General features: G+C 42.0%; 1 protein-coding gene across 5 annotated transcripts in view; it reads right to left on the bottom strand.

Moving 5' to 3' along the window:
* LOC146983911 (paired box protein Pax-7-like) overlaps nucleotides 1-16,725 on the bottom strand; it is a 52,730-nt gene extending 36,005 nt beyond the window's left edge. Inside the window, exons 1-5 of one of the 5 annotated variants that reach the window (XM_085780699.1) lie at nucleotides 16,489-16,639; nucleotides 16,201-16,269; nucleotides 15,309-15,544; nucleotides 14,969-15,113; nucleotides 14,554-14,682 (exon numbers count right to left, since the gene is read on the bottom strand). In XM_085780699.1, the coding sequence (XP_085636825.1) occupies nucleotides 14,554-14,682; nucleotides 14,969-15,113; nucleotides 15,309-15,544; nucleotides 16,201-16,255 (565 nt within the window). In that variant the 5' untranslated portion in view covers nucleotides 16,256-16,269; nucleotides 16,489-16,639. Of the gene's footprint in view, nucleotides 1-14,553; nucleotides 14,683-14,968; nucleotides 15,114-15,308; nucleotides 15,545-16,200 lie in introns of all 5 variants that reach the window. The other 4 variants (XM_085780697.1, XM_085780695.1, XM_085780696.1 and 1 more) reach the window with 4 other exon arrangements.
* Between the last annotated feature and the right edge of the window lie 7,042 nt (nucleotides 16,726-23,767).

Here is a 23,767-nt window from a genome sequence, read left to right on the forward strand (position 1 = left end):
TATAAGGTATAAATATTCTATTTTAGACAAGATAAGGAGTTTGTTATCATAGCCCTCACTGATATTTATTTACTAATTATTTATCTTACCTCTTTATTTACCTATTTGCTCTTGAAGACAATGCTGATAGCTGGAGTTCAATGTCATATATTTATTTTGGAGGAAGCGATGCTGTGGATGTGTTATTTGTTTTTATTGTTATTCCCATAATAAATAATTAAATTGTTGTTTTTTTAAGGTATAGAAAAAATATATTATAGTAAATAAATCTTGACAGCTGCAAATAACGGTTATTTTCATTATCGATGAATCTGTCAATTATTTAAACGATTAATCGATTAGTGTCATATGAGGACAGAAAACACTTCTATCTGATTGGTCCACAGGTCAACATTAATACTACGGGTAACATCTATAGACTCTGAGCTGAACTGTGCTTTAAAAGCACTATTCCATTAACACTTGAGTTATATGTGTGTTTTCCCCTCAGTTTGTCTGATGGGAGCGGAGGCTATGAAACTGGGTCACCTGACAGCAGCTGTGAGAAGCAGTGTAAATGTGTAAATGTAAGCTCACGTTGTGGAGCCGAGCAGTGTCCGGGGCAGCTGCGCCCACAGACTCAACTGCACTGGTGGTTTGGTATCGCATGCTAGCAGCAGCTCCACACTTGATTTGGATGGCAGCACAATGAGATCCCCAGGATGGAGGAGAATAAAGTTTGACAGGCCGGTGGATCAGGAGGGTCGGCCACTCTCTGCAGCTGATAATGGAGAGCAGAGATTATGGTAATGAGACAGACGCCTAGAGCCGTTAGAGAGAGGCTAAACCTGGACTTCATCTTTGTCTCCAGCAGATCCCTCGATTGGCATGCTACGTTTTATCACACACACACACACACACACACACACACATACAACACACGGTTTACAAATGTGCTGCAGTATAAATAACAAACACACAAAAGCCTGGTTTTGTTGCACAGTGAATGTGGTTATATAGGAACACATCCATGCTCACATCAAACAGAGAGAGAGAGAGAGTCTTCCTCTAATATTAAACAATTACAGACACTCTGATGAGTTATTAATGATGGCTGTAATTTAATTTCCTGTTCCAGGGAGAGATGTATCACCACATTAATACCTAATTATGTTTTTAGGATGTTAGATCAGTAAGAGTCCCTCTGAGTCTGCAGCTTCATAATGAAGCCCTGACTTTCCTGAAAGAAGTGAATTAAACCAACACAGTGTTTCTGTCTGGTTTTAGTCTGGGAGTGTTTCCCAGTGGGACCAGTGGGAAGCAAGGAAACTGGTTCCACTGGTTGAAACAGCAGTAGACAGGAAATTCTGCTGACACATGTGAAATAATCAAATCTGTGTGAAATATTATTTTAGTAGGGAAATGTGTTGTTAATGTCCTGAGCTCCATAGATGACAGTTAGTGGTCAGAAACACTGGAGGTCACATGACTCACAGACTCTGACTTGGTCTCTCATATTAAATTATCATATATTATCAATTTTATGTGTGAGGTTATGTATATGAATATAAGCTGCTTTAAAGCTTTCTGTAATTCAGAATTTTGTTGTTCAGCTACAGTATGTTTTATTTCATTGTGTGTGTATTGTAATACCTTGAGTTTGATTTTAAGCCTGTGAGGTTGAAACCATTCTATCAATCTAGTGAGAAACACTAGTGGACTGTGTGACTGTGTCTGGCTGGATGAGTCACTGAACTGCTCAGGTGGAAGACAGGTGGATGACTGTCCTACAACTGTCTAACAGTCCACTGACGGCCCTGTTCCCACTTTGTCCAAGACACTGGGACAATGACTGAGGGGCTTCATGAAACTAATTATGAGTCATTTTGAAAATCATATTAGTTCCAGTATAATTACACCCAGGATCTGCTCTCAGTTGTGCTCCACAGGCGCTGACCAGTTGTACAGACCACATTGACTCAGCTGATGAGTTTATTAAAAGGCCCCACATTGGCTCACCACTGAAGCAGGAAGTGGCACAAGTCTTTTCTGATGAGGATCTACCTGCTCAACCCACTCACTCCTCATCACCAGCTGCTGCACAACGCCACACACCTGGAGCTCATGTACATGATGCTGAGTCAGGTTTTATCTCCTTATGTCCACTTACAGGTGGATATGATGCATTCAGGGACCCTCCTTCTATTCTGACACTGAACATCTTTAGCTGCATTCAACATAGTATCGGTGTGTGTGTGTGTGAGGTGTAACGCTGTGAACACATCTGCAGTCTCTCCGTGTTTTATTCAGATTTTAAATAGATGAAATGGAAACACATGAATTAAAAACAATCTCAAATGTTGCAAAAAGTATAAAACACTGTATGAGGTGGCTCCTCAGAATATCTGACACAGCATAAGGACAAATTACACAATGTTTTAACAATCGAGCTGAGAGACTGAAAATGCCTAATTAGACTTAATTAGCCTTCATGTGTTTTATCAACATTTCTAAAAGAGAAAGAAAAGAAAAGAAAAGAAAGAAAGAAAAAACTATTATCTAAATGTCTCTTCTCATGTTCAAAATTACAATGCAACCCAGCAAGAGACAGAGTCAGAGACAGAAAGCTCAGCAGCTGGACCAGAGGGTTGACACCTCCAGCATCAGTAACCAGGGACACAATGAGTCCACACTGCTACTGAAACAGACCAGAATATAACACCTGGAAGCACAAAGAAACTTGAGCCCATGTGAGCCGGTGTAAACAGGAAGCAGACTGTCTACTCTACAGTTAATGACAAAAATACTAGTAGCACTGTTAAAATGCAGAATTCAACTCCTGAACTGAAAAGACAACCAGGTCAGACAGTAAACCTGCTGGGAGCCAGTCAGGGAGCCACTGTGGGTTTTTGTTTCAAACTAAACGTGGACTAGCAGCGTTTCCAAAAGTCTCAGCCTCAGGAGTTGGAAACTCTTTGTAGGTTCCCATGCTCTGAAAAATATATTTTTCTAACCTAGCTTTTTGTGATCCTTAAAGGGACAATGAGGAGTTTTGGAAAAGCAAAGCGTTTTCACACTACATTTATGAGCCTCCGCGCGCACCGTAGAATTCTTCGACCGGCGCAAGACAGACTCATGTTTTCATTCATCAAGAATTAAAGTCAGAGGTTCAAAGAGGTTCAGTTACCGTCGTAGTTCCGACCATAAACGGCAATACGGCGGCGTTATTCTCATGAGCGTCCACGAAACCGAAAGTAAGGAAACGCTGGTCGGCTCGCCCAGCATTTCCACCATTAATTAAAATAACAAAATAACGACAGAGACAAAACAATATATTTATCGAAAATGGAGCCATTAACAAGTGTGGGTAACGTAGATTCATCCACATTAACGTGAGACTTTTTTATAACCAAATAGAAACTCCTCGTTGTCCCTTTAAGATGTCTAGTAGCCTAAATTAATTCTGATGATCCCTGCAAATCACATGTCTGGTTTTCTGACCATCTTTTGTGGCCATCTTGGATTGCCAGCTGTGAAAAATGAAAACTTAAAATCTATTTAGCTACTGAACTAAACATCCTACAGAGTCAACTGACCCCATCTTCATTTTGTCTTGGCATGAGGAACTAGTAGAGATGGAGATTGCCGTGTGGACAGGAGGTGAATGTAGCAAAGGAGACGTGTTTCAGAACTAAAATGTTGCACTATGTTTCCTTAAGTGGAGGTTGTGTCTCTCTTGTCCCGGCCCTGAAAGTCCTTTGTGCAGCTCTTACTGCTCAGCTGCCTCAGTGACAAAGTGGGCTCACCTTAAAGAGCCAGGAGCCTCCCGGAGCCTTTCAGGGCCAATAGAAGAAGAACCACAGGGGGCCGGTGGCCATGAAAGAGCGCACACAGCCCCGCTGCACTCTGCAGGGCTTCAGTAAACACTTCCAGGGCGAGTCAGTGGAGCTGAGCGGCCCGGCACTTTAAGAATTAAAGAGGTCAAATGGAACACAGAGGGGGGAGGGGGGACATGATCCTGAGTTTAGGTGTTTTACACGTTTAGATTCATCAGCTGGATCACAACACTGAGTCTAAATGAATCTGAACTACTGTAGTCACCTATTGAAATGTAAATAACTTCATACTGCTGCTGCAAATTGTTTTCTGTGGTGAAACAGCACTCAATAAATCTGGATTTTGTAACGCAGCTTACTACGATATCAGTCACAGGTTCATTTCATTTTTTGCTGCAGCAGCATATTTTCATTTGAATTGCAGATTTTTTTTTTTTTTTTTTTATTCCTGCACAATATGAAGCCTTGAATTGAAGGTCTGAACACTAAACTAATGAGGCTAAAGCCAAAGTTTTAAAAATTATTCCAAGAACACAAAAGAAAGTGAAATGAAATCTGCCAGTTGGCACGAGGAGCCACTCCATCAACAAAGGCCTCAAATTCGAGCCCAAATGGGCAAAACAGAGCTGAAGCGGAGACCAGCGGCACGACGACGACGCTGCCTCTGCTCGCTCTCCCATTCACACAGTTCAGCATTGTTCCCGCCATTGTTCCAACACAGCTCCGCACAATGGTATTTAGTCACAACTAATGCAGCAGAAGTATACAGTAAGCAGCAGGAGTGCAGCGTGTGTGCAACGTAGGCACTTTCACAAATGATGGATCAAATATTTGGAGGAACTCTGAGAAATCCCAACTTTTGTTGTTTGTCTGTGAGGAACAGTTGAGTGCAGCCTCAGACAGAGAGCTGCAGGAGCTGCTACAGGAGAGGAGAGCGCTGCCACTGAACGCTACATAGAACTGGCACTGAACTCAATCCAGCCCACACAAAGATGCTGCTTTATCAGGGCATTATGTCTTAGCAAACTGCTATTAATGCAAAGTCTTTATCTTCTTCTCTCCACAGGCTCTGGCACGCATGTGTCTTTATTTAGCAGATAAAAAATAGCCATAAACAAAAATTGCGGACTGTCAATATAAATACTGATAAAGATTAGAGCTGGGAGCAAATATAATAATAAGAGGCCCTCTTAAGATATATTCGACACAGCAAAGCCCTCAGTGGACAGCTGCAGGCTTAGAGAAAGCAATTGCAGGAAGTTTTAAAGAGCAATAGAATAATCTTATTTTGGAAGAAAGTAGATTAACAATCAGAGCCGAGCAAAGAAAATGAAGTGATCTGTGCTTGTTGACTCTTCTCTGGTCCAAAAGCTTAGAAGAAGCACTGATGCGTTTGTAGGAAATGGAGGAGAGGTGAGTTTTCATCTGCTCATGTCACTTCAGGCTGATCTGGGCCTTTTCATATACTGCATGTGCCATCTAAACCACTGTGAGTGGTCTGAGTCACAGACAGGAGATCTCAAAGACTTTATTATATAGAGTGTTTTACTAAAGGCTGTGACCGGTTAGTTCGTTTGGTTCATTAATCTGGTTACAGACACTTTTAGGCTTCATTCTGGGGTGTGGCCTAATTTAATCTTTGATGATTATTTAACCAAATAATCCTCAAATGTGTTGAGTCAATATAATTATTTACTGGTTCCTGATCGGGAATTGTGCGTATCAAACATGAGAGCGAACAGACCGGGAATCGTCATCAACCAGATGTTGTTGTGCTGATACTGTTTTCTCAGCCATATCCATTTTTCTCTATTTTGGTTTTTCGCTGCATTACTGTAAACAGAGCACACAGCCCATCGTCCTCCACATCGGTTTTCCTTCTGAACTCACATCTGAACAAGTGAGTTTCTGTGAGATCTTGTCTCTAATTGTTACAAACAGCATGTATGTGACTGAAGTGTCCAGTATGGGCACTTGAAAGATTAGAATGTTCTAAATGGGTCGTGATGGGTTGTGAAGAAGAAAAAGACCCTGATGAGAAGAGGCCTGTCCAGGAATTATTTGGACATAAGGAGACTTCAAGAACAGAACCTCAGAGGATTCAGCACCAGATCCAAATGTCTGTAAACCTCAGAAACACAGAGTTCAGGGTAAAGATCACGAAAACCTTCAAAAATAAAGGTCTGTGGAGGGAAACAGCCTTACTGGACGGGAAGAGAAGACAGCTCATGACTCAAAGCCTCCACCTCTTCTGTCAAACATGGTGCTTGTGTGTCAGCTCTGGTCTGATGCTTTCACAGATGGACACAGAGGTGTCAGAAACACTAGTCTGACCAAAGAACCTGAACTTCAGCTGGTCTTAGCTACAGGGAACAGGGTACGGTGTGGTGGAAAGGTTCAATGTCAGTATGCTACATATGCCAGAAAATCACTGATCCCAGAGCAGCAGATAAACCTGCAGTCGGTCTTGTCTGTTTCAAAACAGATCTGATACACAACACGTTCATCACTGGTGCAGCTGTTCACCCTGCTTACAGTCTTTATGCTAAGCTAAGCTAACTTGCTTCTGGCACAATCTTCATAGCTGACTCTCATCAATCAAACACATTTACTATAGCATATATGATTTTAATTAAGAATGACACAACTGTTCCAGCATTTAGATACTATTAATGTGTTCATATTTTATTTTTTTGAATAGATTTTGATTGAATAGTTTTAGTTCCACCTTCAGGGATACAGCAGGCCGCAAACATTTTCACAGAGAGAACATCTATTGATATGATCGTTGTTTTTGCGTTGTTTTGAACCGACTATATCTGTCTGTGAGAAACAACCTGCACTTTATCTGTCTTTTCTCTTTAACTTTCTTTTCCTCCTCAAATGAAATGAAAGAGTCTTAGCATCAGGAGATAACTGCAGCTCCAGACCTGCTCAGGCTATAGGAAGGTTTCTAGTTGTACTTCCAGTCTAACAGGGTTAGGGTTAGTGTAAATTGTTGAAGGAGGGGTGGGGGGCGGTGGGGGGGTATGGCAGACCCTCCCCCTGCAGATGTAGGTCCATTCAGAGCCGGAGCATTAGAAATGCCGCTCAGCTCAGCTCACAGAGGAGAAGCTTTCCTTTCACTGTTTTGCTGTTGTCTAGCTCAATCGTGTCACTTTGAGGGAGTCTATTCAGAGGTATTCATGCATCTGCCTTCAGGCCACAATGGCCGCCACTTTATAAACTGTCAGCCTGCTCGCCTCGAGCCTTTGGTTCATCTTTTTTTCCCTCTCTTTAATAAACTTGGAGGAGTTCATCAACTCCTTCAATGGTAAATCCAGGAACAAACAGCAGAGACCAGGCCTCCTGGTCCAGTTTAGGTTCTTTCACTTGTTAGTTACTGTGTTTATATGATACATGCTCAGTTTCCACGGCTACAGATATTAAACGCAACTGACTTTAAGGCAAAGCAAACAGAGAAGAGGGAGATTCTTCAGACCAGGTCTTTCTGAACCCGTTTCACCGAGTCCTCCTCAACTCGGCACATTGTTGCCACTTTCTCAGGACACGGAGCACTGAGGCTAAACACTCTCACCTATCATCACATTACTCAGCTAATCACATTAATCAGATCATTTAAATGAAGTTGTATTTAAAATGTTGTGTGCAAACATCATATGGTTTTGCAGCAGAGCTTTAAAAAAGATGTATGAGTTTGTAAATGTGTCTGATACTGAAGTCAGCTCTGAGGGTAAATGATAAATCCTTATTGTTACAGGAAAACATGATTTTATTCTACAATATCATGGTGTTTTTCTGAGAATCATTCATGGTTTCACAGAACTGTCTGTGTGTGGAGAGCTTATCACTTAAAAACCTGAAAAATAAATTTCATTCATCTAAAAAAAAAAAACTGTAAATCTGTTATATCCACCAAACAGCTCCTCTCACATTCACGGCCATCCAGAAATAGTATTATACATGTGTCAGTATAAACGGTGAAAATACAGTATGACGACAGCAAATCTGTAAATCTATAATGTCTTAGAGACATAATCCTCATTTCACCCTGACATGAAATAAATATAATTATAAACGGTTCCATGACTGTTTTTAAATAAAATCTGGAATTTGAAATTAGCAGAATAAAAGGAAATAAGAATAAAATGTTTCTATTTATATGTCAGTGTTTTACTGAACAGATGAGCAGGTTGATTTTAGAGTCTGTGACCTTCAGAGGACAGAGATCAGCTGTGAGCCTCCATGGTAACGATGCTGGGATACACTGAAGCATCGCTCTGCTTATTACTGATGTTCTGGAGGCTCAGCTGACTGCTGCGCTGCATTTTGGGCCTAATACAAATACAACGCTATTTGTTTAAAGTATGAATTGGTTTTCAGTTCATTTTGTTCCACTGGGTCTCAGCACATTTATCAGCAGAGAAGCCACAACATTCAGGAACACTTTCTAAACAGCCCAGAATTTATTTGATTGCATGAATCATCTGTTGATAAATTAGCTCCACTGATAATAAAAAATATATATTGTATTATTTTGACAGATATTTATGAGTGAGCATTTTAAAGGGATTGGTTATTTTTGCATTTAATTTTCCTTACATCTGGGGAAATTATGTTTAGGCCGGAGCGTCTCACAATGTTTAAAATGGCTATAGTGTGATTTTTATAATATTTCTAGTAATTGTACAGCTGTAATTAACAGTAGTTTAAAATGAATGAGGGAGCAATTAATAAACAGTTGGACATATTAACAGAAAGGAGAAATAAATACTGCTTCAAGTATTTTAATTAAAGGGCGGTGTTTAGCTCAGTTGGTAGAGCAGCCGCCCCATGTGTTGAGGCTATAGTCCTCACTGCAGACGGCCCTGGTTCGAATCTCGCACCGGGTGGCCCTATCCTGTGTGTCATTCCCCCCTCTCTGCCTCCCATTTCCTGTCTCTCGCAACGGTCCTGTCGATTAAAGGCAACAAAAAAAAAAGTAATTTATTTAATAAAACACACACTTTGATCATCAGGGACCGGTAAAAAGAATAAAAAAATATATATAAATGAATATATTCAACATTAAAGGTCAGTAGAAATCTTCCATATGCAAAGTGTGTTTTTCACTCCATCATAATAAAAACCTGTTTTCTGCGGAAAAATAATTCAGTGTCTGTCTTTTGGAAAGGTCCGGTACTTCATTCCTTCATCCCCACAGTCCTGCTCTCTTCCTCCTCACCTCCACAACAGTCTTCAGTCATTTCAAAATGAAGTTTTCCCTGAACCTGGAGCTGCTCCCTGTGTTATTCCCACATGGTGAACACTTCTCTCAGCTCCCTGGCCTGAGAGTGTGTTAAATGTGTGGCTCAAATTATTTTAATGCAGTGACGGAGAAATGGCCATTAATCCACTTTCATACCTTTCAGCAGCGTGAACATTTTCTCTACACCCCCAAAATTACCGGGCCTTTATGCCCCAGTAATCTCTGTATATTTAAGGTCATTTTCTAGCCAATTACACTGGATGGGTGCATTTGGTGAATGTGATTTCCTCCATGGATTGATGGAGAAGACCATGAATAAGCCATCTAATAGATCCACGCACACAGACCTCTGTATGGAAATTTCAATCAGGATTTCAGAGCTGCATTCAGCCACTGCAGCCATCTCCAGCATGCCATCCCAACATGCATTGCTAATGTGAATAATCAGTTATACACACTCCGGCTCCATCTTCACCGTCTCTAAAAAAAATAATAATGATGAAAACAGAAAAAAAAAAAGCAGCTAATAATTGGATCCGAAATAATAAAATATTCAGCAGGGTTTTTCAAAATGGGACCAGAGACCTTGTTCTTTTCTTCTGAAAGTCCTCCACCTCTCAGGGCTCAGGGGCCGTATGTGTCGTCGTATTGAACAGCAAGTGACGAGATAATGTAAATCAACATGTAATCTATTGTCACTGTGACAATATGCAGATGATCTTATCCTGTATTTAATTAAAGAGACAAATAACTTGTGTCTCTGGTGTATAAATAAATTCTTCTGTGGATGAAAGAATGGAGCTAAAGGCTTGTGGAGCACAGCAGCGTTTAGTGGAGGAGCTGTGTGTTTGACGCCAACAGCGTTTGATCCTGCAGCGAGCTGAGAGGAGCCGAGGTAGAGGAGGAGGAGGAGGAGGAGGAGGAGACCTCAGAACGGGCTCCGGGGGCCAAATCAGTTGGATTAAAGTAGATGTCTCTCTGCCAAATCCTGACACAGTGGCAGCTACAGGCCAATCACAGGACAGCAAGTTAACCTCTTTAAATGCTCTGTTTGTTCCCTTCATATTCTCCATGTTCTTCAATAATAAAAGAATTTAAACTGCAGCTTTTCATCCCTAGATTCATTCTGACGGGTCTGGAGACATTAGATCTTTGCTCATTTTAAGTGAAGTTTAGAGTTTGAACAAAGCTCAGTCTCCTCAGTGGTTCGTAACTACTCGTCTGTGTGTGAAACGTGTGTGCTGCACACACTCAGGCTCCGCAGCGAGGGATCAGCTCAATTGACATTTTATTAATTTGTTGTCGCCATATTGTTTGCACTATGTGTTGTTCTTGTTGTGTTTGCCTTTGTGCTGTGTGTATCCTTTTTGCAAATGGGCTGTTAATGGGCTGCCTGAGGCTCCTGACTGCCCTCACCCCCGGCCGGCCTGTTTGTTCTCTCTGCGCTGCTCCTTCTTTTGTTGGCTGATCAGCTTCCCAACGGGTCGCCAGACAAGATTCTTGGCATTTGTCGGCAAAATGAAAGGAGGATTAAGGGATGGCTACTGAACACTCCATGGCAAAAAAGTGGGCTGCTATTCTCCCATTCAAAGCCCCCTCCCAGTCCGGCAGCTCGCCTTTATATTATATGTTTGTTTTGTCAAAAGACGTTTGACGAGGAGTCCAGAAGTGCTACAAGACACCAAGGAAATCAACAAGTAGGTCAGGCCTGACAGACATGTTAATGGAAGAGGAGAGAGCAGCAGTCAGCTGGAGCTGCAGCTTTAATTAGTACAACTGCAGCTAATCACATGCAGCGGCAACCAATTATCATTACATCACATTCTTTCATCAGTGATGAAGGACCAAAAAATATCAATAAACAAATTAAATTCATTCATTTGTGTGATAGAGGGAACCACTGATGCAAATTATTATTATTGTTATAATAATAATAATAATAATTATTATTATTATTATTATTGTTATTATTATTATTATTATTATTATGCACAATTAATCAATCAAGCTTTGTTGAGCCTGGACACCAAAAAGTCACAACATCAACTTTATATATTTTTTAAGTGTGTTGTATTTTATTTTATACATCCTGATTTTTCTCATTATGAGTGAGTTGGTTATTTGAACACATCCTCAACAAATATCATTATACATATTTTCTTATTCAAATATATTAAATACATTTTTTTATATATAGTTAGTAGTTTCAGTAAATTGAATGTATTATTACATGACGCAGTGTTTGATGCTTTTCTTATGTGGATTGTTGTACTGTGCAGGTTTTTCTTTGTTGTGTATATGTATATATGTATATATTTTTCATATTTTTGTCATTAGTTTTTGATATTGACACCTACAGTATGTCATCACAGGCTGGTGATAGTCATAGTAAATATTTAGGAGCATATTCTAGTGTGCAGACTCTATTTGTTTCTTAATAGTATCATTATTGTGTTGAGGTGATGCTGAAATTTAATTTCCCAGTTCTTGAAAGCGAGAAAGAAAAAAAAAAGAGGGGAGAGGGTGGGACTGACCACAGGGGTTTGCCCTGAGGAGGTGAGGAGACATTCTGAACAACCATCAGCTGGGTGGCAGCAGTGCCACTGGGGGGTCATGCTGGTGGAGAGGGGCTCTCATGGTAAATGGTCTTTAATTAACGGAGCAGCACTGACAGCAGCACTGACACAGCTATGTGATGAATCCTCACTGTGTCAGTGTCACCACAAGTCAAGTGTCTCTGAGCAGCAGAGGATCAGAACCTCTGAGCTCCAGCTGCCTCCTCCTGTCCTCACCCACTGTCCACTGTCCTCATCCACTGTTCTCACTCTATCCAAGCACAGAGCCTTGTCTTCCAGACTCCCATTAAAAACAAATTCCCACACATGTCCCCTGACATCTCTGTGCTCCATGTCCCTGCTGGTGTCTTCTACACCGTAGAGTCACATTTCACCATCAAGTCCAACGAACCCTTTTCTTTAACGTCTGCAGGAAGCCTGAACCTGCTCACAGTCATGAGCCACCACAGCGACTACTGTACGTAAAACAACCAGCAGTCAAAAAGAACGTATTGGCAGCAAAAGCTTGAATTAATCGCAGGTTGTAAACATTTAACTGACCCAAATAAATCCAGATGTGTCTGTCATCACAGCTGTGCCCCTTTAATGTTTCTGGCTGTAGTGATCACCTCTGAGTTGTGTTGACGATGGTGAAGCTACTGTACGGTGTTGGGATGTGAAAAATGGTGCAGGTGATTTTATTCTGTTTGATTCTTTTTTTTTTTTTACATGAATTATTTTAGTGTGTGTGGGGTCAACAAACCTCCACAGACAGAGGAGGTGAGTGCATTATCATGAAGACAATGATGATAATATGATAAATGATATAGCACTGCAGGTTGGCGCCCCCCTTTTATCTCCCCCCTTTTTAATATGTCCCTTAAAAATGTGAATTTGTGGTGTGTGTGTGTGTGTGTGTGTGTGTATGTATGTGTGTGTGTGTGTGTGTGCGTGTGCGTGTGTGTGGCAGAAGGAGAGAGGGGAGGTTAATCCCACTTTAATACACAGATGCACAGCCCAGGACCGAGGCTGTGATGATTGTGTTATCTCCAGCCAACATTTGGGTCTCCCTCAATTTCAACCCGGCAAAATAGCTGGGAGAAAGTGCAGATGGAGTGGAGCGAGCGCGGCTGCCCGGGGAAAAGTGTTATTAATAGCTGCAATAGAACTTCCCACAGCCCTGCACTCCGTAAAGCTGCTTCTTGTCACTTCCACTGGATTTGTTTGAAGTCCTCTTCCTCCATCCTCACTGTCGAACTTCTTTTCTCTCAGCCAGGCTTACTCTGGACTCTGACACGGTTGTGTGTGTGTGTGTGTGTGTGTGTGTGTGTGTGTGTGTGTGTGTGTGTGTGTGTGACTAAATGCTGCCTTCAAGAGCAGATGAGGAGACTGTGTATCAGCCTAGAATCTCACATTCACTTTACAATGTGACCACCAGCAGCACTGCACTGCTTCATCATTTTATATTTGATCTTCTATAAACTAAGTGAAGTGCAATAGAGAAGATGTGATGGTGCTCAGTGTAAAGCACACAACTCCACAACTCATTTCTGATGCGCAAAATCACGTGATTTTATTACTTCGTTATTAAAGACTTAATTATAAATACAGGCTGTTGAATGTATTGATTTTAATAGCTATGCAGCTAAAATAAATAAAGTTGATTCATTTGTGAAGCACAACCCCCCCCCCCCGCTACACACACACATAAAAGTCCTGTGATAGACATCAGCTCATCCATGTGCCCCACTCTCTCTTTTTCTGTATCTCTCTCGCTCTCTCTCTGTGCCAACACGCCACCAAAATCAATCCAACTAAAACAAATGGAATGAATATTTAATATATATATATATATATATATATATATATATATATATATATATATCAAACACACAGGCGCAGTCACAATCTAAACAACACGAGAGGAACCCTTCAAATCTCATGAGTTCTCGCCGCGGGCTTTACACCGCGAAGTCAGCGGCTGAAAGATGAAAGTGAAAAGAAATAAAAGGCTCAATTTAATCTGCTTTAAAGCCTTCAACAGGACGAGTGAGCCTGGAACTGTGAGAGTGAGGGCTGATAGGGGATAAATATATTTCTTACCATGCCCGCGAGCTATTACACCCCTCTCCAACACAGACGCCTATTCAACAAACACCGGTTTCATTACCAGCTGTAATAGGCTAAGTCTTCAAATGATTAGACAGGCAGGCCGGGATGACACACACACACACACACACACACACACACACACACACACGGGGCTGATCTGCCGAGCAGCGGCAGCGGGAGGACAGGTCTGCTGCACCGGGACCGGGACCGGGACCAGGGCGAGCACCCAGCAGCAGGCCGCAAACAGTCACATCAGTCAGAACCACAACTGCATCTACGGTATTCACACAAACACGACAATAAACGGACTGCCAAACGCTGCCCAATAGCAGGCCTCGGTTTATTATTAGTCTCCGAGAAATGCTTTTATTTGGATGATTATTCCTTCATAAATATTTCTACACTTCCTTCAGATCAGATTTTAGCCGAATTATTAAATCAGACAATCAATGATACGTTTCCTTTTTTTCCCCTTTTTTTCTTTTTTTAAATGTGAATTCTCCCACCCAGCAGCCTCCTCAGGCCGCTGTGAGGCCGCGGCCCCTCGCCCCCCCCTCCAGTCCCCGTCAGGCCGCCTGTAATTGATATTGACTGGCACATCGGTCATCTGTCAGCATCGCTTTCAAGGGAGCGTTTAGCGGCACCGCGGGAGCCGGATCCCCCTCATTAATAATTAAGCGGCCTGGGAGACCCGGCGCGCGCGGGGAGGAGGCCCCGCGCCGCAGCCGCTAAACGAGCCGTTTAACACCAAGAGAGAGCAGCAGCTGGGAACACGGTCTGGACCGGGGATCAGACCGGGGATCAGACCGGGGAACTGGCCTACCTTTGTCGCCGAGGATGCCGTCGATGCTGTGTTTGGTTTTCTTTTCTCCGTCTTCATCCTTTTTATCACACTCATCCTCATCATCCTTTTTCCCAAATCGAGCTCGAAGCACCCGACTGATGGAGCTCACTGCGAACACACAGGCACCCTCAATACTAAGAATAACAACAACACTAAGAATAATAATAGGCTAATAATAATAATAATAATAATAATAATAATGATAATAATAATAATAATAATAATAATAATAATAATAATAATAATAATAAAACAGCATTAACAACAATAATTGTAATAATAACAACAACAATAATCATCATCATCATCATCATCATGCCCGTTGTTCACTTTTACATGTTTTCCTATGTGTTTTGTTCATGTAAAGACGAGAATAGAATGAAATGCAGCTTACCAGGGGAGGCCTCACCTGAAGGGACTGTGCTTCTGTCACACACACCGTCCTTCAGCAGCTTGTCCCGGATCTCCCAGCTGAACATGCCGGGGTTTTCCCGCTTGTACTCCTCTATCCGTTTCTCCACGTCCGGCGTGGCCACCTGCTGCAAGGAGGGAAAAGAAAAAGAAAGAAAGAAAGAAAGAAAGAAAGAAAGAAAGAAAGAAAGAAAGAAAGAAAGAAAGAATTAATAGGCTATTTAGAAAAAATATTTTATTATTATTATTATTATTATTATTATTATTATTATTATTATTATTATTATTATTATTATTATTATGCTGTTGTTGCCGGCCCTCACCCTGGGCTTGCTGCCTCCGATCGCTCCGGGCCTGATGGAGCCGGTCTCCTGGTAGCGGCAGAGGATTTTGGAGACGCAGCCGTGTGAGACCCGCAGCTGCCGGGAGATGACGCAGGGCCGGATGCCGTGATGGGCCATCTCCACTATCTTGTGTCGGATGTGGTTGGGAAGCGGCCGGCCGTTAATGAAGACTCCGCCGAGCTGGTTGACCCGACCCTGGCCCAGAGGAGTGGACACTGTGGGGTGGGGGGACAGCAGGACACAGTCTGGATCAGACACATCGAGGAAACATTTCACCGGTTAAATAGAGGTGATTCGATTAATTAGAGGCCTAATGTAGCCTGACCAAATGAATGTAGGCCTGAACAGATAAATGCAATGAAGAAATGAATAAAGTGAATAAAGGCGGCTAATGTTGGCCTGTTATATTCCAGATGTTAACGGACATCTAGGCCTAAACTGTGGAGACGAGATGTTTGGTTCAGAGCCGGTGACCCTAGAGAGGAGGTGAAGAGCCACCAGTCATCCTCTCCTCCGTGCTGTCGTCTAATTTGATTTGAATTTCCAGGTGCATGACACTTGAAGAAATCCCTCTGTTGCAGGTGCTTTGCGCCGGGATTTAAAATTGTTGGTAAAATGGTTTAATAAATGAGGAGCACCAGCTCCTGTGTTGCTGTTACACATCACACTTTAGAAAACTAACAAAATAATGTGCTGATCCTGCACTCAGGGTCTCTGTCAAGGCTAACGTCGTCCTGTCTCCCGGTGCAAAGGCCCGGCGAGCGGCTTCAAGTGGCCGGGGGAAGCCGCTCCTTCAGCGGCCGCTGCTGCTGCTGTTAATGCTGCTGCTACTGCTGCTGCTGCTGCTGCTGCTGCTGCTGCTGCTGCCTACCTTCCAAAGGGAATCCGGTGCGGGGATAGTTCTGTCCGGGAGCCGGGCGCATCATCCGCGGTACCGTTCCTGGCAAAGATGACATGGTACCATTAAAAAAAAAAGAAAGGGAAAAGATGGAAAAAGAAAAGGAAAAAAATGGACAAGTTTCTAGATGTCCCGTTCAAGTGCAGCCGTGTTGGTCACAGAGAGGTGAAGGTAGAAAATGTCTGACACATCCAGAGAGAACAGGAGGGTTAATGTGGGGGTGGAAGCCCACGGAGCACCAGGGCCAACGGGAGTCCTTACTCTGTTAATGTGTTCACAGTATGGAGCTGCTCCGTCTCTGACACCAGCTTATTTAACCGGTGTGAAGGCTGGACTACTCTGACAGTCCCCGGACCAGTCTGGGCCAGGCGGGCTCGGAGAGGGGGGGGGGGGGCTGGGGGCGAGCACCGATAGGTTCTTGGAGCACTCTCTTATTCGAGAGGGAAAAGCTCCAACAAGTTTCAGCAGCCAATGGGAAGGGAGGGATAAAGACACACACACACACACACACACACACACACACACACACACACACACACACACACACACACACACACACACACACACACACACACACACACAGTGTAACTACATCATTGGCCAATAAAGCACAAAACCCACTGGACACAACATGTCAGATCGTGTCACATGCCACGGATCTATAACACACACATCCACACACGCCGAGTGTGTGTTGAGACAGCGCTGCTTCCTGTGTGTGTGTGTGTGTGTGTGTCTTTAATGATTATCCACAGCTGGAGACAAAACACCTTACCTCCAATGATGCAGCGCAGCGCGAGCTCAGTGGCAGGTTGGTTTAACTTAACAGCACAATGTCCAGCTGTGCTTTTGTGGTTTTGCCTGTCCGGCTACAAGATCATTAAAAAAACAAAAACATTATGATAAAGGGAAGATATATAATGTGAAGCTAAGAGAAATATCTATGTGATGTAGTTTATACATTTATGATTGATTATACCTATGTAACGTGTGATATACAGCACACTAAGGTTTGTCCCATGAGACCCATACAAAAATGTAATAAAAGACATTGTAAAAGAATATTAAACTTTGTGGACTTAAATGATTAATTATCTATATTTTGTTTTTTCATGAGGTATTGGACGTCATCAGTATGTTTACAGTATATGAATTAGTGTTCTGTTGGTTGCTATGCAGCAACAGCATATAAAATCAACGTTTATTTTCCTGTTTATTTTCTAAATACATTAATCTACGAATACGAATACGAATACGAAAACTTTATTATCCACTACTACTGCATATAATATTAATATGTACTGACAGTCTTTGAGACGGATGTATATTTATGTGCAATATAACCTCATGTACATATTTGTATAGGCTAAATGTCAATATACCACATTGTTCCAATTTCTAACAGGTTCCATATGAAATTGTATGCAATTTAAATGTCTTATTGTTTTATATGTGATATATTATATTTGTGTATGGGGATCCCCTTGGGCCACACACACACACACACACACACACACACATACAAGGGACCACTGGCTCTGCCAAGAACAAGGAGCATGAATCATTTCAAATCAGTTTTGACTCACAGTTATTGATGAATGTAATTAGCAGCATATCTAACAGTACCACATTATTATTATTTGCTACGGAGTGTTATGTGTGTTAGTTTTTTATGTACTTATTGATTTATTTTGGTTGAAAAACCACAAATATGTAGAACACCCAGCACCACTTTGGCCATCAAATCCTGTTCTGTTTTAATGACTATAACAGTGTGATGCTGCATTATGATAAAATACAGGAGAGGATGAATTAATATATTAAAAAAATATTTTAAAAAATCTAGACAATCTTCTGCTTCTGACCAAAAGGCCTTCACTGTGGTTAACTGAGAGGAGATGTCTCTGTGCTGCACAATAAACACCATTTTGTGCAGTGACTTAAATGTAGTTAGTTATCTCTTTGAACAGAAGACCAGACAGCTGGAAAGGAAAACACATTCCAGCCAGCATGAGGAAGACCGTCAAGCCTGGAAGGATAGTTTATTAATATATAAAAAAGAACTCCGTAATGCTAGAAGCAATTACTATTCATCTCTAATAGAAAAGAATAAGAACAACCCCAGGTTCCTTTTCAACACTGTGGCCAGGCTAACCAAGAACCATAGTGTTGTTGAGCCATCCATCCCTCCAACTCTCAGCAGCAACGACTTCCTAACTTTCTTTACCGAAAAGATAATTAATATTAGAACAAAAATTGCTAGTAATGGACCACAGATTACGGTACCCATAGAAGCACCTCCCAGACCTGGTTCACACTTGGACAGCTTCTCTCCCATCGACCTGTTAGACTTAACTTCTGCAATTACTTCTTCCAAGTCAGCCACATGTCTGCTGGATCCAGTTCCGACAAGACTACTTAAGGATGTCTTCCCCTTAATTAACATTTCTTTTCTGAACCAAATCAATCTTTCCTTAGCCACAGGCTACGTGCCACAGGCCTTCAAGGTGGCTGTCATTAACCCTTTACTTAAAAAACCTTCTCTTGACCCAGATGTCCTAGCCAACTATCGGCCTATATCCAACCTTCCTTACATCTCTAAGATCCTTGAGAAGATTGTCCTGGAGCAGCTACATGAACATCTGCACAGCAACGTGCTCTTTGAAGCTTTCCAATCTGGATTCAGAGAACACCATAGCACTGAAACAGCACTTGTCAAAGTCTCTAATGATCTTCTTATAGCTTCAGACAGAGGTCTCGTCTCTGTTCTTGTACTTTTGGACCTCAGTGCTGCATTCGACACCATCGACCACAGCATCCTGCTGCAGAGACTAGATCATGAAATAGGGATTAAAGGAACTGCCCTAAAATGGTTTAAGTCATACTTATCTGACAGGTTTCAATTTGTTAATGTTAGTAACGACCACTCAGAGTATAGCAGAGTTACGTATGGTGTACCGCAGGGTTCAGTCTTAGGGCCAATCCTCTTCATTCTTTACATGCTCCCATTAGGTGGCATCATCCGGAAGCACTCAATCAATTTTCACTGTTATGCTGATGATACGCAACTCTACTTGTCCATGGAGCCAGATGACAGAAGCCGCCTCATCAATCTGCAAGACTGTCTGAAAGACATTAGATCCTGGATGTCCTCTAACTTCTTGCTACTGAATTCAGATAAAACTGAGGTTATTGTGTTTGGACCTAAACATCTCAGGGACACTTTCTCTAATCAGATCGCTACTTTAGATGGCATCACCCTGACCCCGAGTACAACCGCGAGGAACTTTGGAGTCATTTTTGACCAGGACCTTTCCTTTAGCTCCCACATAAAGCACGTGACTAGGACCGCCTTCTTCCATCTGCGCAGTATCACTAAGATTAGGAATATCCTCTCCCAGAGTGATGCTGAGAAACTAGTACATGCATTTATCACTTCTAGGCTAGACTACTGCAACTCTCTCCTGTCAGGATGTCCGAAAAACTCTCTAAAGAGTCTCCAGCTGGTCCAGAATGCTGCAGCAAGGGTTTTGACAGGAGTTAGGAAGAGAGAGCACATCTCTCCCACCTTAGCTTCTCTCCACTGGCTTCCTGTAGGATTTAGAATAGACTTCAAAATCCTTCTGCTGACTTATAAGACTCTTAATGATAAAGCTCCAACCTTTCTGAAAGAACTAATCATTCCTTACTGTCCTACCAGAGCACTCCGCTCCCAGAACGCAGGTCTGTTAGTGACTCCCAGTATCTCTAAAAACAGACTGGGAGGTAGAGCCTTCAGTTACCGGGCTCCTTTACTGTGGAACCAGCTCTCTCCATGGGTCAAAGAGGCAGACACTCTAACTACATTTAAGTCTAGACTGAAGACCTTCCTTTATGACAGGGCTTTTAGTTAGGGCTGGTTCAGGTAGCTCTGAACCATTTTATAGCTACGCTGCTATAGGCTTAGACTGCTGGGGACACATCTGGTTACACAGAGCCCTCTCCTCTCCTCTCCTCTCCTCTCCTCTCCTCTCCTCTCCTCTCCTCTCCTCTCCTCTCCTCTCCTCTCCTCTCCTCCCCTCCCCTCCCCTCCCCTCCCCTCCCCTCCCCTCCCCTCTCCTCTCCTCTCCTCTCCTCAGTATATTTTTGAACTGTCATTTTCTGTTGTACTTTGTAGTTTGGCCTTGGTGTCTCGCACTCTCTCTGTGTTTCCACAGATCCACCGGAGCTCCATCTCTCTGCACCAGCCGCCGCCTGCATCGCCCCCCTCCCTCCCCTTCCCCTGCTTTTAGACCGGCCTCCCCTTCCTTCCCATGGACCAGTCTGCCACCCAGTCCTCCCATCGAGCTGACCGCCCCCCCCTCCTTTCTGAAGTGTCAGTCAGAGCAGTGCTCACATCTAGTCATCTTTTTCTCTTTGCCCACAGGACCTGTCACTGTCACTGAAACTGAAACTGCACGCAAGTGGTGAGTGATCTTCTGCTTGTTACCACCCCAGTGGTTCCCTCACTGTAACCAGCTATAGTACAAAGTGGAAATTAGCAACATTGTTTAATGATTTTAGATTAAGATTAAGATGCTTTATTGTCATTGTATATCATACAACAAAATTTCCATTTGAGGCATTCCCAGATACCCATAGCATTTTAAATAATGTTAATAATAATAATAATAATTCATCCTAAAAACCTAAGCAATAAATACTAAGAACAATAAACACAAGAAAACATATATAATATAAAGTGCAGTGTGTCGGTGTGTTGCCACAGTCCACCTCAGGCTTCCAACAGGGCTTTCACTGCCCTGGGGAAGAAGCTGTTAATTCACAGACCAGAGATAGAAGAATTCTGGTCATCAGTGCAGTGTCAACAAACATCAAGATGACAAAGTCTGCGTGTGATCAGACTGAGGTAAGTGGTAACAACATTAAGGTTCCTGTCATCGGTTCATAGCAAAACAGTGAAATGAAGTTGTACATTTTCAAAATATTTCTGGAACCTGTTTCTTTTTAAAGCACTTTAAAACATTAGCCATGTATTTATTTCATATTTGAGCTATTTTCCAATTGATTCATCAGGACACTTGCAATACTTTGACAGCCCACAGGTTGGGAAATCAATTAATCAAATCAAAAAATCAAAAGGCTTAATTAATTAATTCTAGAAGTGGACAGTAAAAGTATATTTTATAAGTATCTGTTCTATAATTTTGTTTTGTTTTTTACTTTGAGGCAGCCTTTAGTCAGAGAACTGCATTTTATTTTATTTTGAAAATGTGAGTTCATCACAGAAAAAAAACAGTCACAGTCAGTTCCTCCACTCTCAGTCATGTTGTGCTGTTACACAGCTCAGTTTGAACCAAGCAGCAGCTCTGACAATGTTATAAATATTTGCTGTGCTTCACCACAACCAGATATCATCACGAGCTAATGAGGACAGAAATATGAAAACAACAGCTCCTTTAGTTCATTCAGTTTCTCTTCAACTGCTCTGCACGCTTTTTATTCTTAGGGTCTGCTGTTTTAGTCATTATAAGGTCTGTGGAGCAACACAATAATGTGTTGACAAAGATGCAAAGATGTACGTTTACTGAACAAGTGTTTTTGAAAATCAAGTACTTCAGTAATTTAAAACAGGAAAAAATCTGACTGAACAACTTTAACATGTATTGAAGAAACATCCGACCAGAAGGATCTATCTATCTATCTATCTATCTATCTATCTATCTATCTATCTATCTATCTATCTATCTATCTATCTATCTATCTATCTATCTATCTATCTATCTATCTATCTATCTATCTATCTATCTTCTGGTCAGATGTTTCTTCAATACATGTTAAAGTTGTTCAGTTGTTCATTGTATATACAATAAATTACTGATGTTACAACTTATTCCCAGCCACTGCATTTCGAGTGTATCAACTATTCAACTATTCAGCAGCACATAACATAACGGCAACATAACAGTAACATAGCATATCTGTATATATATATATAAACTGTGATTCAAGTGGTGGGACTTTATTCACCTCTGTTTAGTCCACATGTTTTACATCTGTATCCAGACACGCTCTCCTGATAATACATCAGTGATCTTCTCTGTTTGATAGATTCTTGTTATCCCTTATTTGTATCAGATCTCTGTTCTCCTCTCTGTTTCTTCTCTCTAAATAAAAGATCACTGGGTAACAAGTAACCTGAGGTGGTGACATGTCAGGTCATAACCATAGACTGTAAAAAAATATGGACGTAGCATCCATGACGTCACCCATTGGTTTTGGGGAGTCGTTTTTGTGACTCAAATATGGCGGCCTGAACAGTGCCATGTTGGATTTACCGGCCGAGAACCCGCCCACTGGCCTAGAACAGCCTTGAAGCAGCGGTCTCCGGACCTGTCACTCAACGTTTCCGCACCCTAATTGGCGAGAATTTTAAACCTAATAATAGTAAAACGGTAGAGTTGTAAAAAAAAAAAATCACCCCCCTCAGAGTGTGTGCGGGGGTAGAAACTATCGATTGAGACCAAAAAAAAAAAAAAGGTACCAGGCTGTAAATATGTTTTTTTACTGTAATCTGTAAAGTCAGCTATTTTAACATGGGGCTCAATTAGAGTTGCTTCTGGTTCCTTCTGGTCCCAGCCCCCAGAGGCCGCCGGGGTACTGCAGCTTTTTGAACGCGGAAGTGGTCTTCACTTGTAGAACCCACAACTCCCCCCTTGGTCATAACACATTCTGATCAGACTTCACATTAACAAGCTATTTTTTTTCTGGACTGGAGATAAATGACCTCACACACTCACATTCACACCTATGAGCACTTTAGAGTCAGCAGTTGATGTTGCCTTTAAACTGACTGAACCCACAGGGAGAACATGCAGACTTTACACACCACCACACCTCTGTTTAGTTACAAACACACACACAAATAGACATATAGTTACTGTCTTGCTGCCTATACTGTGAAGTTATACTCCAATTTACTCTACATCTGACCAGTTCAAAGACAGAGGGATTTTTCTTTTCCTCTTAAACTATGGGATGAAGAGCAATATGTTATTCATACTCAACAGTCGCCAGTGTGCCACAGCTTTTTTCATTTTGCTCGGTGACAGTCAAATGTTCTCACTTGCAGAAGTCACCTGAAAGTGAAGAGTGATATATTGATGCAGTTCAGTTCAGTTGGTGAACTTCAGCTCACTAACTGACAGACAACATGGTCATGAACATCTCTGGTTTGTGACAGCAGATGTATCTCACAACTTTCTGGCCCATCTGGACACATATGATTTAGGGGAAATTGATAACTGCTGATAATCACTTATTGATTGGCCAAATAGCAAACTTAGTTGTCACAGATGTTAAGTGTTGACAGTGTGTTTTGCATGTGCTAAAGACAGTTGTAAGAGCAGCACTGACAGAAGAGCAGAGCCAGACTGCGGTTGGTTACAGTGGTGAGACAGAACAATGTGACTGAGGATATTAAACTGAGACACTCGTCACTGATGTGACTCCATATATCCAACATGTCCTCACTGACATACATTGTCCTGCAGCTTGGGTG

The sequence above is a fragment of the Trachurus japonicus genome, chromosome 7, assembly GCF_045865225.1.
Source record: "Trachurus japonicus isolate A0001 chromosome 7, Traja_1.0".
In the NCBI taxonomy this organism is placed as follows: domain Eukaryota; kingdom Metazoa; phylum Chordata; class Actinopteri; order Carangiformes; family Carangidae; genus Trachurus; species Trachurus japonicus.